The following is a 22,869-nucleotide window of genomic DNA, read 5'->3' as shown; positions in this document are numbered from 1 at the left end:
TCTATAGAATTATTACCATAGAACAAAGTATCTAAATTCAGTTTCTACTGTTAATTCAGTTTGTACTCTTTAAGTAAGTGTCTTCTTGACTTCTAACAGAACCCTACACACAATCATTCAGAGTATTTTCAGCCCTTTGTGATTTACATTTATGGGGCCCTTTGTCCTTTTTTTTTTTTTTTTTTTTTGACTGGGCTGCTGTACAACAGTGGCAAGACATGTAGACTCTCCAACAGGTGACTTAGGGGAAGACTGTTCTGTGTTTCAAAAGATTCACCTAGTCAAGGACCAGTGTTATTACTCTCCCTTGTTATTCATGTCAAGCAGGGCCAGCACTGTTCCCTACAATAGTCTCAGTCCTGTTTTCCCCAGTTATGACCTTATTAAAGAAAACTACTGTTTACTATGGCAGATGTCAACACCCAGAGAATTCCCATAACCATATGGTAATGAATCACTGACAAGAAAAAAATCTTTTATGAAATTACTAGCAAAAATGAAAATCAATAGCATACTTCAGTAGCCAGGAAACCTTACCATAGCCCAGTCCAGCTGGGGGAGGAGCAGAGGCTGCAGTAGAGCCAATTGTCATCCCTGCCATATGATTCCTGAGCTGCTGCACGCTGGCTGGGGGGGGCCCATATTGCTGGAACGTAGATATCTGGCTGACAGGCGTGGGTGCTGAGCCTGGCAGAAACGGCTGAGAAGCAGGTGGCCTGAGAGGGAAGATGACAAACTGAGCTGATACCTCATTATAGAAGAAATTACAATTCCCTGTGCCTTTTAAAATTGTTCTAGCACATAAACACTATCTGGGTCTCAGATATTTACATGAAACACTGTAGCTCAGTTTTGGAAAAAAAATTATGTATTCTGCATGTATCTGAATCTCTTTCACCAACCAAAAAGAAATCTATTAGCTCTTAAAATACAAATTCTGTGTTTTTATTAATTCCATTTCAGTTACCACAACAAATCAGAAATGCTGCATAGAGTCTATAGGGTGAGCAACAGTAAGGCCTGCACAACTATGTAAGAATGTTCTGCCACTCAAAGCATTTGAGCTCTCCAGGACTATTGCCACTTTCAGCACAGAGGTAATGGCAGTATCTTTCTGGAAAAGATGTTGAAGAGCCTTAGATGACAGTAACTCCATAAGGGATCCATAAGGGACAGAAGAGGGTCCAGAATCAATACTAAGAAATTATTCAGTAAAGACTGCCACATGCTCCACAGATCATTTCACACTGCTGAGGAACAAATACTACAGTTGTGTGGATGCAACTGATTTTTTTAGGGGAAAATGAAAACCACAAAGAATGTCTTAGGAGGAGAAGAGGTTTCCATCAGTCACTGACATCTGCTCACATTCTTTCACAAGTTTTTCATCTCCAGATACGTCATTGTCTAATGAATACCCCTGTGGCAAAACATTGCTCCAAAACAAGAACAACGAAAAAAAGTCAATATCCTACAAAACCCCGAAGTACTTAGTTTGATTTAGATCTAAAAAGTCTAGACCTAGCATGAGTCTACCAAGGTGGGATTTTGTTAAAATTCACTCTTCTCATATGCACCTCTGCATTGGAGCTGCTGAGGCTGGAATTCCATTCTGCACATCTCCATGTTCAAACTGACTGTATGCCAAGTGGCCAGAAGGATGAGATGCTCCAGAGGCTGGAGGGGGAGCTCCAGATGTTGGCGGGGCTCTTAATGAACCTACAAACATAAGAAAAAAAATTAAAATATCACAAATTATAGAAACAAGGGCTTGAACCAACTACGATGAAAAATTCAAGTGCAGAATTGCCATAACAATACTCCATGAACAACAAATAATTTATGCACAAGTATTTTTAGCCAGCGTCACTAGTTACCATCTCCACACAGATCAAGCAGAAAGTGTGTGCTGTGGAAGGTCTTCAAAAAGACAACTTCATCTTTTATGAAGAAAAAAAAAAAAAATCTCGTCAGTAAGGTACTGAATCCTTTCCCCTCCAAGTCCAATTATTTTTACCTAAACCAAGAGTATTCAGTGGAGTCTAATGTTCATTACAGGTCAGTTTTCCCTACATCAAAGGTAAGCAGGCTATGCAAGCAGATTCCATTTTCAAAAACTACATGCCTTACTGCATTTATACATAGCATAATAGGGGCCACCACAGACCATTTTTTCCAGCCTCTCAAGCTTGGAGGCTAACACAAATACTTTCCCATCTTTCAGACTGAGCTAGTTCAGTCATAGCCCAATTGTATTTGCCTCACAAACCAGTCTTTCCATAGACTACAAAATGTTAGATACAATACCAGCAGACCAACTGCAGTTTTTACTTACAAAAAAGAGAATATAAACTTCTCTTCTAATAATACTTTATTTTTAATAATACTGTATTAACAATGCTGGTCATTATAACAACTGTATGACCATGCAGGTTAACCACAAGGGAACCTATTTCACATATAGGTTATCATTAAGTACAGATGACAAACTGCCCATGAAACCAGGCCCACACATACACATTGTTATGTCACTCTGACAGTGACTGGCATGGCAAGTTTCAAAGGGATTCTGAAACCTTCTTGTCAGGAACCATTATAAAATAGGAAATAAGGGGAGCCATTTCTCAATTCTACAGTATCATTTATACCCTAAAGCATGAGGTTTTATATTTTATCTTATCTACTACATCCAATTCTTAGCAAACCTCGGGGTGTAAAGTCAAGGAAGGAATTAACTAGATCTTGTATGAATAACTGATAATTTCTTGGGTTTCTTTCTTTATTACTAAACATCCTCCTGTTCTTCATTTTGAGACAGGATTTAATTACTCCTAGAGACATTTAAATTTTTATATACTTTTATCTCATTAATCTCATCTTTTCTAAACTACTGTTAAGCACCTTCATCTTACTGTTTCTCTGGCTAAGCATTTCCTGATCTCCAACTATTTGTATGTTATTTCTTTTGAATTTCTTCTGTGATACCTTGCATCTCTTTTCCAATGTATTTCCTTTGATAGTACATGTAAACTGATTGGCCTTCTTATCTTTTGTCTTTGAAGGCATATTTATATTTAATCCAATTTCTGGAAGGACCCTACACACTTTTTAAATATGCATTAAGGTAAATTCATCCACCCCCAAATTTAACAGGCATACTATTTGACAAATATCTGTTTACATCAGAAAAAGCTTTGTAAGTATTTTTTTGAGTTCCCATCACAAATATACTTCTGTCACCCCTACTGCAGACGGCTCACACAGTCACTGAAAAAGAAACAACTAGAACAGATGTAAGTATCTAGTGGCTTATTAGCCACTATTATTCATTATTCTTGACAAATCCTCAACATCTTTGTGATGTTCTTACTCATTACAGCAAAATGGGAAATGGCTATGATTTTCCTCAAAGCCCTGAGCCTAGATGGTTGTCTTCTGACACCCTAATCTTCTAAACAAATCGACACCTCCAGAAACAGCTCTTCCAAAATACAGAAATCCAACAGTGCAATTATTCAGCACTCAAATTTCAGTCTCCCACTTCTGTTAGTTTCAAGACAACTAGAGGCACTTTGACTGTTCAAAAAAAGGGAAAGTACAATATGGTTTCTTGCAGCATTTCTAATTCTTACATTTTGATTGCTAGTTGCAAAAAGATATTTCCTTCTTCAAGTCACAGCTTTGGGAAAAATAATTATTCCTAACATATACTTAGATTCTAAGTATAGCCAAGGAAGTTAAAGACTTGGTTTTTTCCCTTTAAACGAAAGCACAAGCTACACAAATCTTATGACTTCCAGTAAGAATCTCCTGGTAGTTTGCAGAGATTTTTCACTTCTTTGCAATGCTACCATTTCAAACCTCACTTTTCCTCTCAAGGGTGAGACCGAGTTCTTTTAAGCTAACGATTGCACCTGACAGAACCTGAACGGGCCAATTCAGGTTTTAAAATCAGACTTCAGAAAACATTAGTCACAAGTCAAGTTTTATCTATGAATCTGCATGCATAAGGGATTTCTACTAGGGTTATTTCTTCATATCCTATTTATGCTTCTGGAATGCTGCCTACAAATAGATTGGGAAATGTCCCACCCACCTCTGCCTGAACAACCAGGTACCCAGCCTTTGAGATAAGTATCCATATTAAATGGGAACTTGGCACAGAAGAAGCAACACAGCACAAACACTCCCACAGAAAGGACACCATTTACCTATGAAATTAGGTGCAAGAGAAGAAGTGTCAGAGTTGAGAGATACAGGAGAGCCCTTCGAAGGAAACCCCAAGGAAGGAAAGTAACCTGAAAGACAGAATACACCAGTAAATCAAGCCTGAGAGAAAGCACTGAAAGACAGCCTTTCCAATGCTGACAACAGTCTCCAGAAAACATCTCATACACAAAATTCCTGTCATCTACCACCTTGTCCTTTAAGCAATGCTCCCTCTCTTCTACCATGCACAACATACTACAAATGTAGTCTTTACATAAGACAAGTGTTAACATTTTCATAAAGTAAGCCTATGTAAAATGATCTACAGCCTAATGGTTACTGGTATTCAGATAATTGTGTTTGCACTTTCAGCTGCATGACCTCATCTGAAGGAAACCAATAGACTGACTAAAGGACAGGGGCAAAATTTTCCTGGTTATTTCAATATTCTTGTAGCAAGAAGCAGCTACTTTCATGTAGCAACATAGCACTCCACTTCTGGTCCTCAAAAAGACTATGACCACTGCTATAGCATTCCCATGATTCCACTTAGAGTAAGGGTTTGCCACATAAATCAGATGCAAAACACTCCCTGACTAAGGATGGTACTGGCTCCCAACATTTCTCCACTCAGTCCCCCAAGTAATTTTTCCTGTTATTTTAAAAATAAATCCATAAGGCAACTACTTTGAAATTACAGAATAACATTGGCAGTTTTCCCTTTACCCCTCAGTGTTTCCTAAATTCCTGCCTCTGAAATTTTCTCTCTCCTCTCTATTATGCAGCCACAATAGGTCTCACCACAAAGACTTGCAGTAAACATAATGTGTTGGAGGTGGTGGTGGAAAGGATAACTGTCACTATTTTTACTATAACCTGTCTGCTGTCTCTGATAATGTGTTGTTTGTTTGACTCCCTCTTCCACAGGGATTTCATACGCAGCAGCCACTGACGTGTCAACCTCTGGCTGTTGTGTAACATCTCTTTCTTCCAAAGATCTTTTTCTTTTACATCTCTTTCTTCTAAAGACAGGAATCCTAAACAGCAGGTCCAAAATGCACAGCCTGACAACTGAGATTTCCTTAATACAGCCTGCTAAGTCCAGGAATGATGGTCACAGAAAAAAAGATGGAAAAAATCCCCACAAACTGTAGATGGCCTTTGCCTGATAATAACAATAAAGTACATGAGATACTACTTGAGTAGTGAAACACAGTTTTGTTGTTCAAATGAGACTACCTTCCTGCCCTCAGTGTCACACCACCTTTTAATCATTACTGGCACAAAATCTGCATTTTTAATCTGCACAAGTTTATATGAATGTTATCAAGGTACCTAGGTATGTCCTTACTGAGCTGTCTCAAAATGAAAAAAGGCAAACTAGAAATAATCTAGAAGAAAAAGGTTAATTCCCTTAAAAAGCAATGCTTTTCAGGCTTGTGAAGTCTGAAAATTCTTGAAGCATCTGATAGAAGATGCTCATCAGTTTCTTTTCACAAACACTCTAATCATTCTTCACATTGTTTACAGCTAAAGCCTCTTTTCTATGAATAGCTGCATTGATTCAACTTTTGGTAATTTTTGTTCTTGAATCCCCTTCTCTCTCTCACTAAAGCAAGTCCAATTTCTCCCCATTCTTTCACTGGGCAGAAAACACCATTTAGTTGCTGGCTACAGCGAGCAGTCGGGCAGAGCGCTCATTGGCAGAGCTCTGCCTCTGCTCTCCCACGAAGCAGCGTTTCTTTCCTCCGCTCAGAGATGATTTTCATTACTTTCACAGGAATTCAAGCCCCTTGTGAAATTAGTTCAAAACTCTCAGATTGAAAGTGCTGTTAGAAGACATTTATTGAGAGCATGGGAGGAAAAGGATTAAGGAAAGAAAAGGAAGATGGAGCACCTGAATAACCTATTCTTTACCACACCACACTCAACTTTTTTACTACACTACTCTACTAACTCTAGACAAAAATCCAACAGTGCAATTATTCAGCACCCAAATTTCAGTCTCCCACTTCTGTTAGTTTCAAGACAACTAGATGCACTTTCACTGTTCTTTCCTTCTTATTGAGTCTATGTCAAAATTCCAGAAGTTGCAAAAGACTGAGGATGTACTTGCAGGGGGAAGAGTACAGAGACAATTAGTATGACCAGCACGGTCCTAATTACATTAGAACACCCATCTGCAACCTAAACAAGTATTTTTAAGTTCATGTTGTGCTAATTTTAGCAAAACTGAATTCATCCCTGTGATCTGAAAAGGCAGACATACTTGCATTCAAAGCAATAGTATTTTCTCCTCTTTATTTCAAATGTTAAAGTCACTATTGATTTCCCAAAGCGATTAACATAACTGAAAACCAAGACTCACAAAGTTCTTTATTAAACTCAGACTTTCTTTTGAAAACAGGAAAACAAAAGTTGAATTACTTTATTTTTTTTTAACAGACAAAAATAGCAAGGGATAGGATCCTGCAGAATCACTGAAATTCTAGAATACATTAGCTTGCCCCATATCCACAAACTTATTGAATTTAAAGACATTAGAGAAAATAGCTTGAAATATGCTTTCTATGTAGAGTTGTATGTCCATCTTTCAGGATGGAGTGCAGATCTTTCTATATTGTCCTAGGTTGACTGTATGATGCTTTTCTCTCCCAAATTTACCCTGAACCAGGACAAATACAATAATGTAAGGCAGTCTCAATTATAAATCTGTTACAGGCCCTAACTGCTGCCTCCCAACATAACCTCATCAGGAAGACTCTTCTAATCAGGTGCTTTAGTAACATAGGGATATGGACATAGAGAAAAAAGCAGGCTGTTTCTCAACATGTTAATTTTATGACCTACCAAAAGAACAGTAAGCCCTACTAAACTGGACAAGAGGCAGCACAATAACCTCAGAATATGGGACGACATGATTTTTAGCATCCTGCAAATTACATAGAGAAAAAAAGATAATCACTACCACAAAAAAAACCCAAAGACTTACAATAGGATATTGTATACAGCAATAGGACATAGTATAAGCATACAGCAAAAATTCCATGCACGCCATAATTCACAGGTTATCAATCATTAAGTATTGACCGAGCAGTACCTTGTGGAGGGACTGGCTGTTGATATCCTGGCATCGGCCCATTATAAGCTCCATACTGCGCCTGAGGAACCCCTGGCAATGACTGTCCTCCGTAGGCAGGCTGCTGGTATCCCTGATATCCAGGCTGAGGTTGCCCGTAAGGAGGCCCCGTGTGAGCTTGCTGGTTTACACTCATTGTATTCACATCCCCAACCTAACCTCACCTGTAAAAAGGGGGGGAAAAATGACTTTAAGCAGATATAAAACCAAACTGGTCAGCTTTCCTACTGTGAAAAGTAGAGTGAGAGATCGTAAGATACTTGGGAAGTTAGAACAATAATGGTAACTTACTCTTGCACAGCAAGTCAGATAAATGCTTTACAAGAGCTATCTAAAACATTACTTTCAGAAATTATGCTTTCTAATCAATTTAGTTAGCATTTCATCCTGGTTAGACCTGTGATCATCATCTTAGATAAAAATACCATCATTTGCCATTCCATAGCAGATTATTATCAAGCTTCCTGAGAAAGCTTTCAAACTACTTCCACTTCACAGAATCAGACCAACAGAAAATAGATTTCATTATATAGATGAGTGATCCCTTAATATAACACTTCAATAACACTGATCAAGCTCAGCTGTCACCTCTGTGTTAGTTTACTTGGTCATGCCTGCTCATTACAAGCAGCAAGCTTCACCATCCACAAAGGCAGCTGCTTGAAGTGTTATAGAATCTAAGACAGGACCAACATAGGGGGCTATACCTTTTTTTTTTTTTTTTTTTTTTAGCAATAGATGATTTAAAGTCCTTGCTATGTACACACACTTCAGAAAACAAAGATATTCCAAAAGCAAAATTTTCACCTAGGAAAGGTGTTCAAAATGGAAAATAATTACAGGCAAAGATGGCACTAAAGGAGTTTTACCAAACTGTAAGGCTTGAAACAGAGTATCAGAGACAGGAGAGACATTTCTTAGCAAACTTTTTCAAGAAATCTTGCTCAACGGACAGATTCCCAACTCCTCTACCTAACTGTATAAAGAGACTGACTAGCTTTATAACAAGAAAAGCAAAACTGCTATCGTAAGACCCCAAACCAAACACACAATTTTTACAACAGCAAGCAGGCAGATAACCCACAGTGCCTTTCATTTGTGGAGAACCAAGATTACTTCAGGGGCAGGAGATTCCCTCATAGTATGTTTCTCATAAGAATATTTTGCATTGCTTGTACTTCTTTGGACACTCCATGTCACTGTTAGCCTCTTCAGCTAAGACTACCTACACTAACACTAAAGAAACATGTTTAGGGCAATTAAATTATTCATTAAAAACATCAGTTTATATAAAAATGCAAAGTAAAAATAAATTTAAAAACTAATGTTGCCCTCACATTTTTCTCCAAACTCTATGATGAACTTGTGTGTTAAAGATACAAGGTAAATCTTAACACAGAGGAAACAGGTGCAACAGCCACCAATAGCAAAGCCTGACTAGGAATCTGTAGCTTAACTCAATCAGGTATCAAAGCCCCAAGCTGGTCTGCCTACACTCTGATTAGCACATGCCAAACAATGCTAAGGTTGGTTCTTCACTTTACCAAAAATATGATGCCAAAGAATTATTTCAGCAACTGACATCACAGTTGTACAGCAAAGCCACTGGAAAAACTACAGCTCTGTCAGAATCATCCACATGAAGAAATTATTTCATACATTTAATAAAGGGAAAACACATATATCATAATAGAGAGATTTAATTACTTACAAAAGAAAGCTAGCACAAAACATAAAAACTACATTTAACCTCCTACAGCTAGTAAACATGACAAATGTCAATACTAAGATTACTAACACTTACTCTTAAATTAGATTTTAAACTTTTTATGAAAAGAAATGAAGTTTTACATTTTTATTCTCCAAATTGTATAAAGGCAAAGATAGGGCTTTTGTTTAGAAAAAGATCTCCTCTTAAATATTTAAAGGTAATTTGCTCTTTAAAGCTAACATGTCATTTGCAACAGCTCAGAAGAGCATGACAAATTTTCATCAGCCCACAGTGGTTTTAAACATGATTACTCTCTTACTATAATGTTTATAATGTGTAATCTCTAAAAATTCTGGTTTCCCACACTACCTTTGACTTAGTTCTGCAAAACAGTCTAACCTGAGCAGCCATGTGGCCAGGAAGTCTGGACTTTGGGACCTGCTCCCTTCCCAAGTTCTCTGAAAGGTTAACCTCTTACTGCCCAGGAAGGCAATCAGTGTGACCACACTGGAATGACAGACCTACCCTCAGCCACCTCCTGCTCTGTACAAACAGTAAAGCAAGAGTGCCTCCTGCAAGGGTGGGAGTATAGGCAAGGAAGAACACATCGAGAGGACTCCTCTACCTGCACATCTTGGAACATCTGGGCAGGGCTTTCTGACAATGAAGGAGGGCTGTGTTCTCTTCTTCCTGCCCCTGCTTATTGGATTGCACATGAGAAACCTGGCTCCTGGTCACTGCTCCCGAAAACAGGTCACTCCTCCAGGAAAAGCTGCAGAGTAGCAGTATTCCACAGGATAGCTTCTGTGCTACAACCACTAAGACACTTTTCACAAGTTAGACCTACAGAAATCCCTGAACAGATCTAATGTTCGAACTAGGAATTACTACAGGGCAGAACATGAATCTTTCATGCTTTTCCTCCTGTTTTTCTAAAGCACTATAGGATAAAAACTCAAGCATGTCCCTTGTAAACCACTTCTAACTCACTGTTGTGAGTATTTACTCAGCAAGTGATCTAACCTGATGATCTTTTACTATTCCCTTTTCAGCCTTCCTTCCCTCATGTGAGTATCAGTATTTCCTGCCTGAGCAGGTGGTATCTGTAGCTTGTTGCTCTGTCCACAATACCAAAACTGAGAGGTAAGCTGATTTAATGCATATCTTAGAGGGAAAAAGTTTTGAGATAATCTCCTACACTTTTGTGGAAAAAGTAGCTACAGAAACAAGATGGTTCTAACTCAGTGTCCCAGCTGAAAGGTGGATACACCTCAGACCTTTAGCTAGCCCATGTGCCAGCCAGCACAGGTTCAACCTCCACCACAGCACAAGCTGATACTTGCTCTACACTGGCAGAAGGTCAAGGAGGGATACTTAAGAACAAGTCCAGTGCTGAAGCTGTGGACAAGGCTGCTTCATTGTTTTGGTGCCCAACTTGCTCTGAACATAAGGCTTGTGGCATGCTCGCTCATCACTGATGAGAAATACCATAAGGCAGGACCAAGAGTATTTGCCTCTGAGAAGGTGGAAGACAGCTGTCACTGACTGAGTTCGTTTTCCCTCTTCCCCAGTACAAGTTATTTGTATCAAACATTCATTTTGTTTCCACTCAAAAAACATTTCTCTGTAAATTAGAACTTGGTCACTTGAAGAGATATGGAGAAAGGGAGAATTTCATCCTGTCTTATGACACAAAGGGTGGCTGGGGTATAGAGAATATCAGAAATAATACATATACCAGATAGAGAGAAATGGAGATAAAAGGCCATTTCACTGGATAAAAACGCTGAGGATATTCCTTTGCATGTAGTAACACATTACCAAAACTGAGCCAAACTTAATACTGGCACATGGTGCTGAACACCATGTTACTACTCAGCAGTTACAATACACAAAGCTCAAATAAGCAGGACTGATGCTAGAGAGAAAAATCCTATGAACAACAATTTTCCTGCAAAGCAGGAAGCAGCCACTCTATACCATTTTCTATTCCTCTGTATAAACGCAGCTGACCATGAAGTTTTGGTCAACACAGTTACAAAACTACAGAGAACCGGTGAGGATCAGTAATGAACCGATGAGAGGAGAATACACAGGAATAATGTAGGGGGTGATGAATACCTAAATTTTTACAATAGCTTCAAGATTACTTAGTATCCAAGCAAATCAGACCACAGTGAAGTTTTTATGATATGCTTTAAAAAAACCTAGTGATTCATATGAGCTCGTTTCAATGAGCAAATCTCCCAAATCACTGAAAACTTCATATTCATCATTTTTTTATAGTCTGCATTCACTGTTAACTCCCTTTTGAAAGTGAAAAGCTTGATCTCATCACTTTTTGTTCACTTTCTAAAGGAAAGGCATACAGCAAAATTACTTTCCATGAGAAAAGTGCTACTGCCTTTTTTACTGGTCCCAGAGAAAGAAAAAGTTGTTTATTTCAACTTCTGAGGAGACTGATATTTAAAAAAAAAACCCCAAACCTACAACAACAACAAAAAAAAATACACAACCCAAGTGAACCACATGGCCACGAAGGAAATATCTAATTTAACACAAAAATCAAAATTATTTCCAAAAGATGGGATAGAAGGAGAGCACCAGTAATTCAGAGTATTGCCTACACTACTTTTAATGTTTCTGTTCTGTAACTTTCTGGAAGCAACAAGGTTTTGCTGTTCTTACAAAGACCTAGACTCTGGAGCTAACAACACTCTTCAGAAAGGGAAATGTCCTTGCTTTTGTTTCATTGACAGCTTGACTAGGTCTTCTACGAGCACTCACGGAACACTTGGTTCTTTTCAGATATAAAAAATTACTGGGTGGTTTTTTTTTTTTTTTTTTTTTTTCCTGTAGAAAATCCCAGAAAAGAAACTCGTGTCCTAGAAGTCATAAACTGCCAACTAATCTGTAAGCTCACAGGCTATTGTAACAAGTGCCTCCCACACATTTGCCCCAATCAACCAAAATGGCAATACTGGAATCCACTCCAATCTGGTTGTAATATGTGGCACTCTCTCTTCCTGCCCGTGCAGATTCTTAACTTCTTACACCACAGGTAACATTTTCTTCATCTATGCATTTTGAGTTACTGCCAGAAACATTTGTTTTAACAGTTCAAGAAAAGTATAAGACACAGTTTTCAAAGTGAATCTAAGGTGTGATCACTTCCATATTATTTTAAAGAAGGCCACATTAAAACCCAGTTTTGTTAGACTGATTCACCATCCTGGGCAAGGTACAATACAGTACACAAGTTACAAGAGTGAAAGTGATTAAAAACTGAATACAAAAAAAACCCAGCTTAGTTTTGACCTAACCTTAAAACTACCAATACTTCCAACCCCTGCCATCACTACCAGATTTCTACTTCAAGAACATTTTACACTTTGTTGACTCAAGTCTCCTGGTGGGACTGATTCACATCTCTGTCACTGTAATAAAGCTCACGGAAAAGATTTGAAAAACGCCCAGCCATGAGCATGACTTCTAAAGAGCAACCCCATGGAGGCAAGAGTTACTGACAATACAGCATCAGCAAAACCACAGCGAAGGATCTCTGTTTCCTAGCTACCTCCACATACATGTGGACATATGTTACAATGAGTGAAGTAATCTGAATCATTTCTGTGACTCTTGCACAAGCATAATAGATTAGAAAAAGTTAATGAGGAGTTTCAACTTTAGGGAAGAGGGCAAAAGGAAGAAAGGAAGAATGGAAATATATAGAATAAGACTAAAAAACGAGTTTTCTTCACATATATTGTAACACTGGCCATCTCTGTGCTCTGACTTCCTCTACACAAATACACATTACATAATTTCCATCACTTGCAAGAAACAAAAAAAGGTCAGAATTAGCTCTTCCTAATACCTACTGCCAGTTTATACTGTCTTTTAATGCTTTCTATGTTAACAATGAATCTTGCTGAACATATAAAAACAAGCTCTATCTTCACAACTAATCCCTAACACATCTTTTCAAATATAAAGAACAAGAAACATACACCTCTCTTCTGCAGAGACCTTGTTGTTGATTACTGTTGGTGACTCTGTACCTTGCCCTTCCTTAGCCAACCATCAATTTTTCCTTTGATTTTTGACCCTCCTTCTGATAATAAGTGTTACAGGAAGATAACATAGTCCTACCACAGCAGGAAAAAACATTCAAAGAAGTACAAGCACCAAACCACTCATCAAAGATATTTTAAGTAGTTGTTCACTGCTATAAGTCAGCTTTCAGCCATGAAATTAAAACCTGGAGTGAGAGTTACAGCATATTAAGAAGCAATTATATATTCTTTATATTGCTGTCCTCTTCATACTCTGTCTACAACCATAAAAGAATCCTGAATGGCACAGCTTCAAGCCAAAAAGGGTAGTTCCATTAGCAAGAACCTGTTCTACAAGAAAATGGATAGAAATATTTATGTTTTCACAGAGCATATATATGTGATTGAAAGTAAGTCACCTTTAAAGAGGAAAGCTTGGAAGTTTTCAGCTACATATATTTCTATCTGTCCCATAACTGGAACACCTACTCTAGGAGAAGGTTGTGGGAAAGAAAAAAACAATGTTAAAGCCAGAGTTCCCTAAATTTACTCATGAAAACTTCACATTAATAAAGAGCAAAGACTTTAGTACAAAATCAGTAGTCATCTCCCATTTCAGTGATGTGATTTTATACTGCTTGTAAAAAACAACAAAAAAGAATTTGCATGTTATACCTCAGATACTGATTTCTGTCCAACATTCCTCACAACATTTGGTAAAGTTGACTACAGAATCCTGTAACATAAATGGATCTAGAAATACTTTTAATGAATTATTACATTAATAGCTAACAATCAAATTAGTACCAAACTGGAAAAAAATCTGTATTTTCAATGACAGTACATTAATTGACAGGACGTTAGTTTCTGTGGATAACTTCTGACATAGGTAAGCAATTCTCTTATGTCCCGGCAACCACTTCCATTAGTCAGTAAGTTTAAAAAGAATTTCAACTACAGCCCAGCTTGGATGGTTTTGCAGTCCCTTTCAGAGATCAGTACAGTCCAAAAACAAAACTAAACAAAAAAACAAACCAAAACAAAAAAAAAAACCCAAACTAAAGGAAACTAAGCTTCACCGTACTCCATCAAAAGCATTTCTCAGAACGAGTGAAAGCAAATTCCAACAACAGAAAATAAAACACATTTAAAGCACCATCTACATGGAAAGCAAGAGTCCCATCTTGCATAACCACCTTTTCAATACTACACTTCAATTTCGATCATGGCATCTCCTTTACTTCCCTTCTTCCTTTTTTCACAGCCACACAATCACTAAATTTTACTACCAAATCCAACCAATCTCAGCCGCCAGATCTCTGCAAGGGATGACCATCCTTTGCAAAGCTCGAATGAATGAAAGCTTGAACAGCACAGCACAAACGCCAGGGAAAGGATTCGCGGATTACAGGAGATTAGAGAGGTTGCAGAGAGGGGTATCTGACTCGCGGCGCACCCTGACCAAAAAGAAGCACTCGGTTCTCCGTGCCGGACCGACGGCCCGACTCGCAGCCGCCGGGTGTCGCCGCACGACACCGGGACACCGACGGGTCTCTCGGGGCAGCCCAGGCACTGGAAGTGCAGGCCCCGCCGACAGCCGGCCCGGCCCCGCAGGCCGCCGGCACCGGCCGGGCCGCGGGCGATGCGGACGCTCCCGCCCGGGCGCATTCCGGGGAGCCCCGGGGCTCTGTAGAGCCTCCCGTGGCGCGCAGCACGATGGGCCCGACGCATCACCCGACCGGGCGCCACCGGGCCTCGGCGGAGGAGGAAGCGGCAGCGGCGGCACCGCCTCGGCTCCGGGCCCCGGCCGGGCCGCCGGGCGCGGTGCCAGGCTCAGTGCCGCCAGCTCGCTCGCCCGCCCGCCCGCAACGGGAACCGCACGGCCCCGCCGGTGGGCCCGGCCACCCGGAGCCCCCTCAGGCCTCACTCACCACCGCTGCCGCCACTGCCGGGCCCACTTCCGGCTCCCGCCCCGCCGCTCCCCGCCTGCGGCTCCCGGCTGCCGCTGCCACGTCCGCGCTCCGCCCGCCGGGGCCCGGATGCGGCGCAGGCGCTGGGAGGCCCCGGCCGCTGACGTCCTGGCTGGGGCGGGAGGCGGCGGCGGGGGAGGGACACGGGGCTGCTCCTCGCGCAGCCCAAGCCCGCGCTGTCCGCACGGGCAGCTGAGCCGAGCGCTGCTGAGCCGCGGCCACCACTGACCACGGCCACCACTGACCACGGCCACCACTGACCACGGCCACCATTGACCACGGCCCTTGGCCGCCTGTCCCACCAGCGGCCTGTGAAAGACCGCGACAGGGGAGCACCCAGGGCCAGTTCTGCACCAAGGTGCAAAGAGTTGTTCACTCTCTGCTAACAACAGCGGAGCGATCGTCCCTCGGTACTCAGCACTGGTGGGGCCACCCCTCAAGTGCTGCCCTCAGTAGGCCCTAGTGGCTCCCTCACTTCAGAAGGGGCATTGAGGTACTGGAGCCTGTCCAGAGAAGGGTAACAAGGCTAGAAAAGGTCTAGAAAACTTGTCTTACAGGAATGGATGAGGGATCTGGGATTGTTTTGTCTCGAGAAGAGGATGCTCATGGGGGATCTCATCGCCCTCTACAACTGCCTGAAAGGAGATTGCTGTGAAGTGGGGACTGGTCTCTTCTGTAGCTACAGAGAGGACAAGAGGAAATGGTCCAAAGCTGAGACAGGGGAGACTCAGATTAGATATTAGAAATGTTTTCACTGCTAGGGTGGTCAGGCATTGGAATAGGCTGCCCAGGAATGTGGTGGAGTCAGCACCCCAGAGGTGTCTAAGAGGCATCAGGATCTGGTGTTGGGTGATGTGGTTTAGGGGTTACAGTGGCAGTGCTGGGTGGATGGTTGGACTTGATCTCAAAGGCCTCTTCCAACCTTGATTATTCTATGATTGTGTAGGTTTGTGCCCACTACCAATATGCAATGGCACCAGATGAGTGGTGCTATAGTACTGGCAATGACGTAGTCAACCAAGCAATGGTGTCACAGCAAAAGTGCATCCTCTGGATGTCACGGTATAAGGATATTAGTCACTGAGAGCTAAGCACACGCAGAATAAGGAAGACGTAAGGGTAAGCTTGTCCTCGGGACCTTAACAGAAAATTATGTATTATGCCTTGTAGGAAAGGGGGAACATGGACTTTAATTCTTATGTAACTCCCTAGCTTGGGAGGGCTAGGAAGTTGTGTCTGTCATGATCCTAAAGAAAAACCACTGAAAGACTGCTCCACTATAGTGAGACCCCATCCAGAGACCTGTGTTCAGCTCTGAGGTGCTCTGCACAGCAAAGACATTAACCCATTGGAGCAGGTCCAGAGAGAGGCCAAGAAAATTATCAGAGGGATGAAGGCTTCTCTTACTAAAGAGAGGCTGAGAGAGTTGGGCTTGTTCAGCCTGAAGAAGGTTTTGATGAGACCTTATTGTGGTCTTTCAATACTTAAAGGAGGCTTTTAAGAAAAGCTGGAGACAGACTTTTTAGTAGGGCTTATAGTTACAAGACAAGGGGTAATGGTTTTAAATGAAAAGAGGGTAGATTTAGACTAGATATAAGGAAAAAACTCTGCTACCAGGCTGGTGAAGCACTGTAACAGGCTGCCCAGAGTGGTGGCAGATGCCCCATCCCTGGAAACACTCAAGGTCATACTGGACAGGGCTCTGAGGAATCTGATACAGTTGAAAATGTCCCTGCTAATTGCAGGTAGATTGGGCTAGATGATCCTTAAAAGTTCCTTCCAACCCAAACTATTCTCTGATTCTATGACGTGGTTGGGCTCTCTTGGCCATTGAGTCTGTGTAAGCAGTGCCTGCAGAGAACTGTGTGAATCCTGTGTGTGTAGCTAATCCCAGCTATTCTGGTCCCAGTGTCTAGTATTACGAATGGATGTAGGAGATGTCAGGGAGCAGCGCACTGCAGAGGAAGCACAGTACATCTACACTCTCCCTGTGGCTTTGGGGGCAGGCACATAGTGCTGCTGTGTACTAACACTAGCTGCACAGAGAAAATAGAAGTGGAGAGCACATTCATTGCAAGCTGGTTTTGTTCAATTCATAGGGTCAGGTGCTGTCACCTGATTTGTACAAGTTTGTGCCTGTGACATGTCCTTGCCTGAAACTCAAACTAATGGATCCTGAGTACTGAGGGACTCTTAGGATTTGCATTTGGAATGCAAAGTGGAAATAAATTTTTAGCTGAAATGCTTCCAGCTTTAAGAGTGTCAGACAAAGCTCTGGGGAGACAGGAGGTGTGCTATTTTCAGCCACGTTCCGGTGAGAGATCCATCATGTATGCGGGGGGGTACAGAGGGTGAGATTGACATGACACGTGTGTAGGACAACTCTGGCCCCTTACCAAGGGCAGAATCAAATGTCTAATCATAGGCAGAGCAGCAGCTGAGAGTCCAGAAGAGCAGTGAAGGCTGGGCTTGACAGTCTCAACTCTTGTGTGTGTGTGTGAACTTCAAGGAGAAAGTGAGCAGAGGGCCTTGTCGGGACTGGAGAGTGGTGGTGTGAATTGTGAATATGGGAATAGAAGATTCTGCCTGTTAAGAACTGGAGTCTGTACTGAAGTTGTGAAGACAAAATATCTAAAGCACAGAAATCATGGGAGCTGAAGAAGAAATGCTCATCACTCTGTCTGGAGGTGCCCCCTGGGGCTTCCGCCTGCAAGGGGGTTCAGAGCAGAAAAGACCCCTTCAAGTGTCGAAGGTAGGACCTTGAGGTGCAAACTGTGAGAGCAAAGTTGTTCTGCTGAACTAAGATACCCCTACTGAGTTGGGCATCTTTCACTACTGTTAAGGAATACAGGAACTCCTTACCATGGCAGCAGATATTAAAAGGAAAACTTGGGTGGTGTGCTCAAGCAGGGTGTGAGGTGGGCTGCGGGTCCTGGAATAGGTGCTACTGAGGTAGAGACAAGTGTCAGGTGAAGATCTGCTTCAGTGCAGGTCTGTACGGCTCAGACGCTTTGTAGGCTGTACAACTCTCCTGAGTTGTCAGCAGAGCTATAACCATAGTGACAGTGCAGGGAAAAGGGTTCAAATATGGAAACTTCAATACTCATGTAAGACATTCAACTAAAGAAAAAATACATTGAAGCAGTAAAAGCCATATTTTTAATTCAACTGTCCCTAACATTTCATTACTATATTCCAGCTTTCAAAATAGATGTACATTTCTTAGTGCTTCCTCTGTTGGTGAAAGTTTTTCAACACTGTCTGAAGTGAATATTTGTGATGCCCCAAGCAGCAAATACTGGTTGAATTTCAAGAATTAAAGAAAAACAGTTGTTTGTATGGGAGATTAAAAAAATTGAATAAACATGAACCTTGTGTTGTACTACTTTTGATAAACAGCTGTTACTGTTGTCTTTTCAGAAAGACTACTTAATAGATTGAAAACTAGGGGAAAAAAAGGTCCTCTTTATTAAGCTCAAGACAGCTGCATTAGCCTTGACACAATGATATCTTGGGATGTCTCACTGGAAAAGCACCCAGCAGCAGAAATGAAAAAATGCTCTGCCCAGCTCCTTCTGTTTCCTTAAGCAGACTATACCTCTGACAGAATTTTGAAATTAAATGTTCTGTGTCACTTGGCTCACCCCAAATCATGTAGTGTTTGTCACTATGCCAATTGTTTATCACAATGCCAAATTGTTTGGAATTCCATAGCTTGGCCTTGAAACAAATGTTTCTTATGTAGAGAAAGATGATTTTTCTCCAGAAAAACAACTTCTGCACAAACTCATAGAGTTTCAGTTTAAAAAGAAGGACTCAATATCCTTTAAACAGGTGTCTGGCATCAGTGGTTCTTAGGAAAATGGAATTTTCAGGGGCTACATTAACTCTGCATGGTCTAAGATTATTTTGACTCTTGTTTTTCCCTCAGTAGATAAGAAACTGGGACTGAAGAGGGAGGAGATTGTGAGTGTCTATAAAGATTACTCAGGATTGAACAGCAGCAAGAACTAGTCATTACCCAGGCTAAGTTGCACCTTAAGGTGAATGGAATATTGCTCAAGGATTAGTAGCACTTGCAGGAAGGTATTAGCTAGCAGCAGCTCTTACCCAGAACTGGGTGCTGTACTTAAGTCTAGCAATACAAACATATAGTTTTACAATACTTGGATATTGCATTTAAAATAATTATGGAAAATATAATTGATACAAGTCCATTTGAGGCTCAAAGTATACATCATTCTTTAGGCAGGATTTTCATTTTATAATTATCTTTTTTGTCTATTATCGCTCAGAATTTAATAGCATCTGATGACCCTACATACTATCTTAAAGGCAACACCAATTAAATAGTCTCCAAAGAATGGATGGTCCTTACCAGGTTCTCAGGAAGATCATATCTGAATGTAACCTGCTTAGAAGAGAATAAACTGCCAGGTGTCATGTGATAGAACATACGGCCATGAATAGCTGATAGGTGCCAGGAGATAACTGAGTAGATACTGTTTGTGCTCAGAGATTCCAGTGCTGTCATTTCAGACAATTTCAACTTCTAGGCTAGAAAGTCATAGTAGTAACACTAAGGAAAGATGCTTACCTTTGGATGCTGAGTCAAATGATGAATAACTGATAAAAAGTTAATTTGGGAAATTAATCAAGTATAGCAAGTACATTATATATAAATGATACATATTGTACTTTGGTAGAGATGCTGGATTTGCTAATCCAGAGTAGGTTAAGAGTCACCTCTTGTCCTGCTTCCTGCTTCCTTTGTGTTTCCTGCAAGTATTTCAGAGGGAGTTGTAAGTTTCACAATGCATCTAATTTTTGTGTAATGCAATGTGGAGGGAAATCCTTTCCCCTCAGGTAGTTATCAGCATGCCCTGGGAAGTATCCCTAGTGGTTTACCCTACAGATAAATAGAAAATTGTTTCTGAACAACTCGTACCTTACCTGTCTAAGTCTTATGTGATTTCCTAATGAAGATTTGATAACACCAAGCAACCAGACATTCCAAAGATTAAACATTGCACTAAATGGGATTTCCTGCTTGAGTCGCTCTTGTTGTATTACAAAGCCCTTCACAATTCCTCATCTTACATGACCAGTGTACACAGTTCATAGTCTTCTTGCCTTTATACTTTCTAAGTTTACATCACCATCATCTTTTTATTGTTTCTCTTTATGGATATTATGATAAAATTAATCACTGATTGCTGTTCTTGGTATCTTTTTTTGTTTTGTTTTCCTGAAAATTCTTTGGGTGTGCTGCATGGTTCCTTTCTCCTTCCCTTTCCCTTTCCCTTTCCCTTCCCATCCCATCCCATCGGCGGGGCCTTTAATTGATTGTTGTCTCATAAGGTGTTCACAAGGATGGCTTAAATTATTGGCTTTTTTCAAATTGCAATTAACTCGAAAGGTACAGTGAATATATGCATTTGAAACTATTTTCTAGTGCAAAGTATTCAACTGGCTGTAACAAAATAAAGTACATGAACATGTTGGAAGTGAACCCCTTTTTCTACAGAATAAAAGGATGCATAGCTGTAGTTTCTTTCAACTGTTTCTCCAAGCAAGGGATCCATTCTAAACCTCAGTCCAGCTGCCACAAAGGGGTAGAAAAGCAGCTGTATCTTCATATGCTGGATGCAGCTGCCACAGAGCTTCTGTGCCATTCAATAAGTCCCTGTGGGTTATGGGTTCAGGGACACACCTGGAGAAAGGCGCTGGGATTACATCCTTGTGGACAGTCTCTTGGGTTGGATATAACTGGGCATGAGCCCGCGGTGTGCCCTGACAGCCCAGAAGGCCAACAGCATCCTGAGCTGCACCCAAAGAGGAGGTGGAGGGAGGTGATTCTGCCCCTCTGCCCACTTGGAGCACTGCATAAACCTCTGGGGTCCTCAGTGCAGGAAAGATGTGGACTTCCTAGGATCTAGAGGATCTAGATGATCCAAGGGATGGAGCACCTCTCCTATGAAGACGGTCTGAGAGAGTTGGGGTTGTTCTCTGGAGAGAATTCATTGTGGCCTTCCAGTACTTGAAGGAAACTTATAAAAAAGAGGGAGAGATACGTTTTAGATGGATAGATAGTGATAGGATAAGGGCGAATTATCTTAAACTGAGAGGAGAGAGTTAGATCAGATGTAGTGAGGCACTGGAACAGGTTGCCCAGAGAAGTTGTGGGTGCCCCATCCCTGGAAGTCTTCAAGGCCAGATTGGATGGAGCTCTGAGCAACCTGGTCTAGTGGAAGGTGCCCTGTCTGTGGCAAGGGGGGTTAGAACAAGATGATCTTTAAGATGCCTTCCAACCATTTTATGATTCTATAATAACTAATTCTGTGTTCAAGTAAACTTAGGGAGCCAAACCAGCCTTGGGATCAGAACATTGCTTCTTCCAGCAGTGCCCAGTGAATACGGAGGAAAAAGCACAATTTAAGTAACACAAGAAAGATTGAAATGCTAGCACTAACACCAACTGATTACATAGTTCCAGATCTGTAACTGCAAATGCCCATTCCTTTCATCTTAAACTTGCCTACAAGAGCACATACTGACTCTTTTGTTCCACCAAAACAATAATTTGCAGTGTCCAGGTGCTAAAATTGCCTAATGTGAATCTGAAGGCTACCATACTGATTATTTGAAAGGCATACCATTAATAATTCATCTCATAAAAACAGATACTATAACAGTAGAGAGTGAGATCAAAAAATAAACACAAGAAAACTTGTGTCTGGGGAGCCTTCAGTGAGAATAGATGATTTTTCAATGAGGGTTGTATTAAAGTATCATGCTGTAATGAGTAAGCTGAAAGAAAAGCAGACATTGATGTGCTCATCAGCACGATCAAACATCAACAGAGGACATGAATAATTCTGCAGAAATTAGAAAGGATAGGAATACTGAGAAGTAGATAAACAAATAAAGATGGAGATAATGACTAAAGAACACAAAAAGCAAAGGATAATCTTAATTTTGTTCTTAGTTACAGCAATGTCTTTTTAAGTGAAACCAGTTGAACTACTCTGGATTCATATTGGCTTATTGTGATTCCTAGTGAATCTTTTATCTCTTACCTAATGAAGCAGAGAAACTCTAGTGGGAGTTTACCCTCAACAAAATAAAGCTGATTTGGTCTAGCTCAGTAGCTGTGGTGCAAGTGACAACACAACACAAAAAATCTTTGACCAGAAACAGTCTTCAGGAAAGAGAACAAACATAAACATGAGAAGCAAAAAAGATCCATAGATGGCAAGATTTTTATTTTAGAAAGGCTGAGGGATAGTACATGGTCCTCACATGTAGCTGTAACTGATGAGAAAGTTAACCCATTCTGTAAAGAGAGTAAGAGAAAACAATACTATCAGGTTCCTGAAAGATTTCTTTGCAGTAAGGACATGTGCATCAAATGCTTTTGAAACAAAACAAAATGAAAAATAGCTAATCTGAGAAAAGTTGCAAGCACTAATGCCATTAATCAACTGAAGTAGAAACCTAACATGAAATTATATTATGGAAATATTTTTTATGAAGATGAACAGGACAGTTTTAGGATGATGCAAGTACATGAAAACCTGCCTTTAAGGATCCTGCTACAAAACAAGATTTATTCAATGAGGGGCAAACACGGTTACTTTCTATAAAAAGCAAGGAAGGCATTTCTACCTCCAGCACAAGTACAAGTAATACTGACAAGATAGAGGAAACTGTCTTTACAGCTGGTACTGATAGCAGAGGCAAAGGACCTGGGCATACTAGTGCATCACCAGTAATAAGCCAGGA

At 40.8% G+C, this 22,869-nt stretch overlaps 2 protein-coding genes across 6 annotated transcripts in view; one reads left to right on the top strand and one right to left on the bottom strand.

The window, feature by feature from the left end:
* SEC24C (SEC24 homolog C, COPII coat complex component) overlaps positions 1-15,121 on the bottom strand; it is a 39,482-nt gene extending 24,361 nt beyond the window's left edge. For 3 of the 5 annotated variants that reach the window (XM_053983726.1, XM_053983728.1, XM_053983731.1), the window contains exons 1-5: positions 15,046-15,121; positions 7,310-7,512; positions 4,212-4,298; positions 1,578-1,719; positions 538-716 (exon numbers count right to left, since the gene is read on the bottom strand). In XM_053983726.1, the coding sequence (XP_053839701.1) occupies positions 538-716; positions 1,578-1,719; positions 4,212-4,298; positions 7,310-7,484 (583 nt within the window). In that variant the 5' untranslated portion in view covers positions 7,485-7,512; positions 15,046-15,121. Of the gene's footprint in view, positions 1-537; positions 717-1,577; positions 1,720-4,211; positions 4,299-7,309; positions 7,513-14,576; positions 14,641-15,045 lie in introns of those variants that run through there. The other 2 variants (XM_053983727.1, XM_053983729.1) reach the window with 2 other exon arrangements.
* Positions 15,122-17,731: 2,610 nt separating this feature from the next.
* The window catches only part of SYNPO2L (synaptopodin 2 like), a 33,823-nt gene continuing 28,685 nt past the window's right edge, over positions 17,732-22,869 (top strand). The window contains exon 1 of the mRNA XM_053984204.1: positions 17,732-17,836. Coding sequence (XP_053840179.1) covers positions 17,732-17,836 — 105 coding nt within the window. The remainder of the gene's footprint in view (positions 17,837-22,869) is intronic.

The sequence above is a fragment of the Vidua macroura genome, chromosome 8, assembly GCF_024509145.1.
Source record: "Vidua macroura isolate BioBank_ID:100142 chromosome 8, ASM2450914v1, whole genome shotgun sequence".
NCBI classification, from domain to species: domain Eukaryota; kingdom Metazoa; phylum Chordata; class Aves; order Passeriformes; family Viduidae; genus Vidua; species Vidua macroura.
The sequence above is the reverse complement of the archived record's forward strand: the minus strand, read 5'-3'. Positions and strand labels throughout refer to the sequence as shown.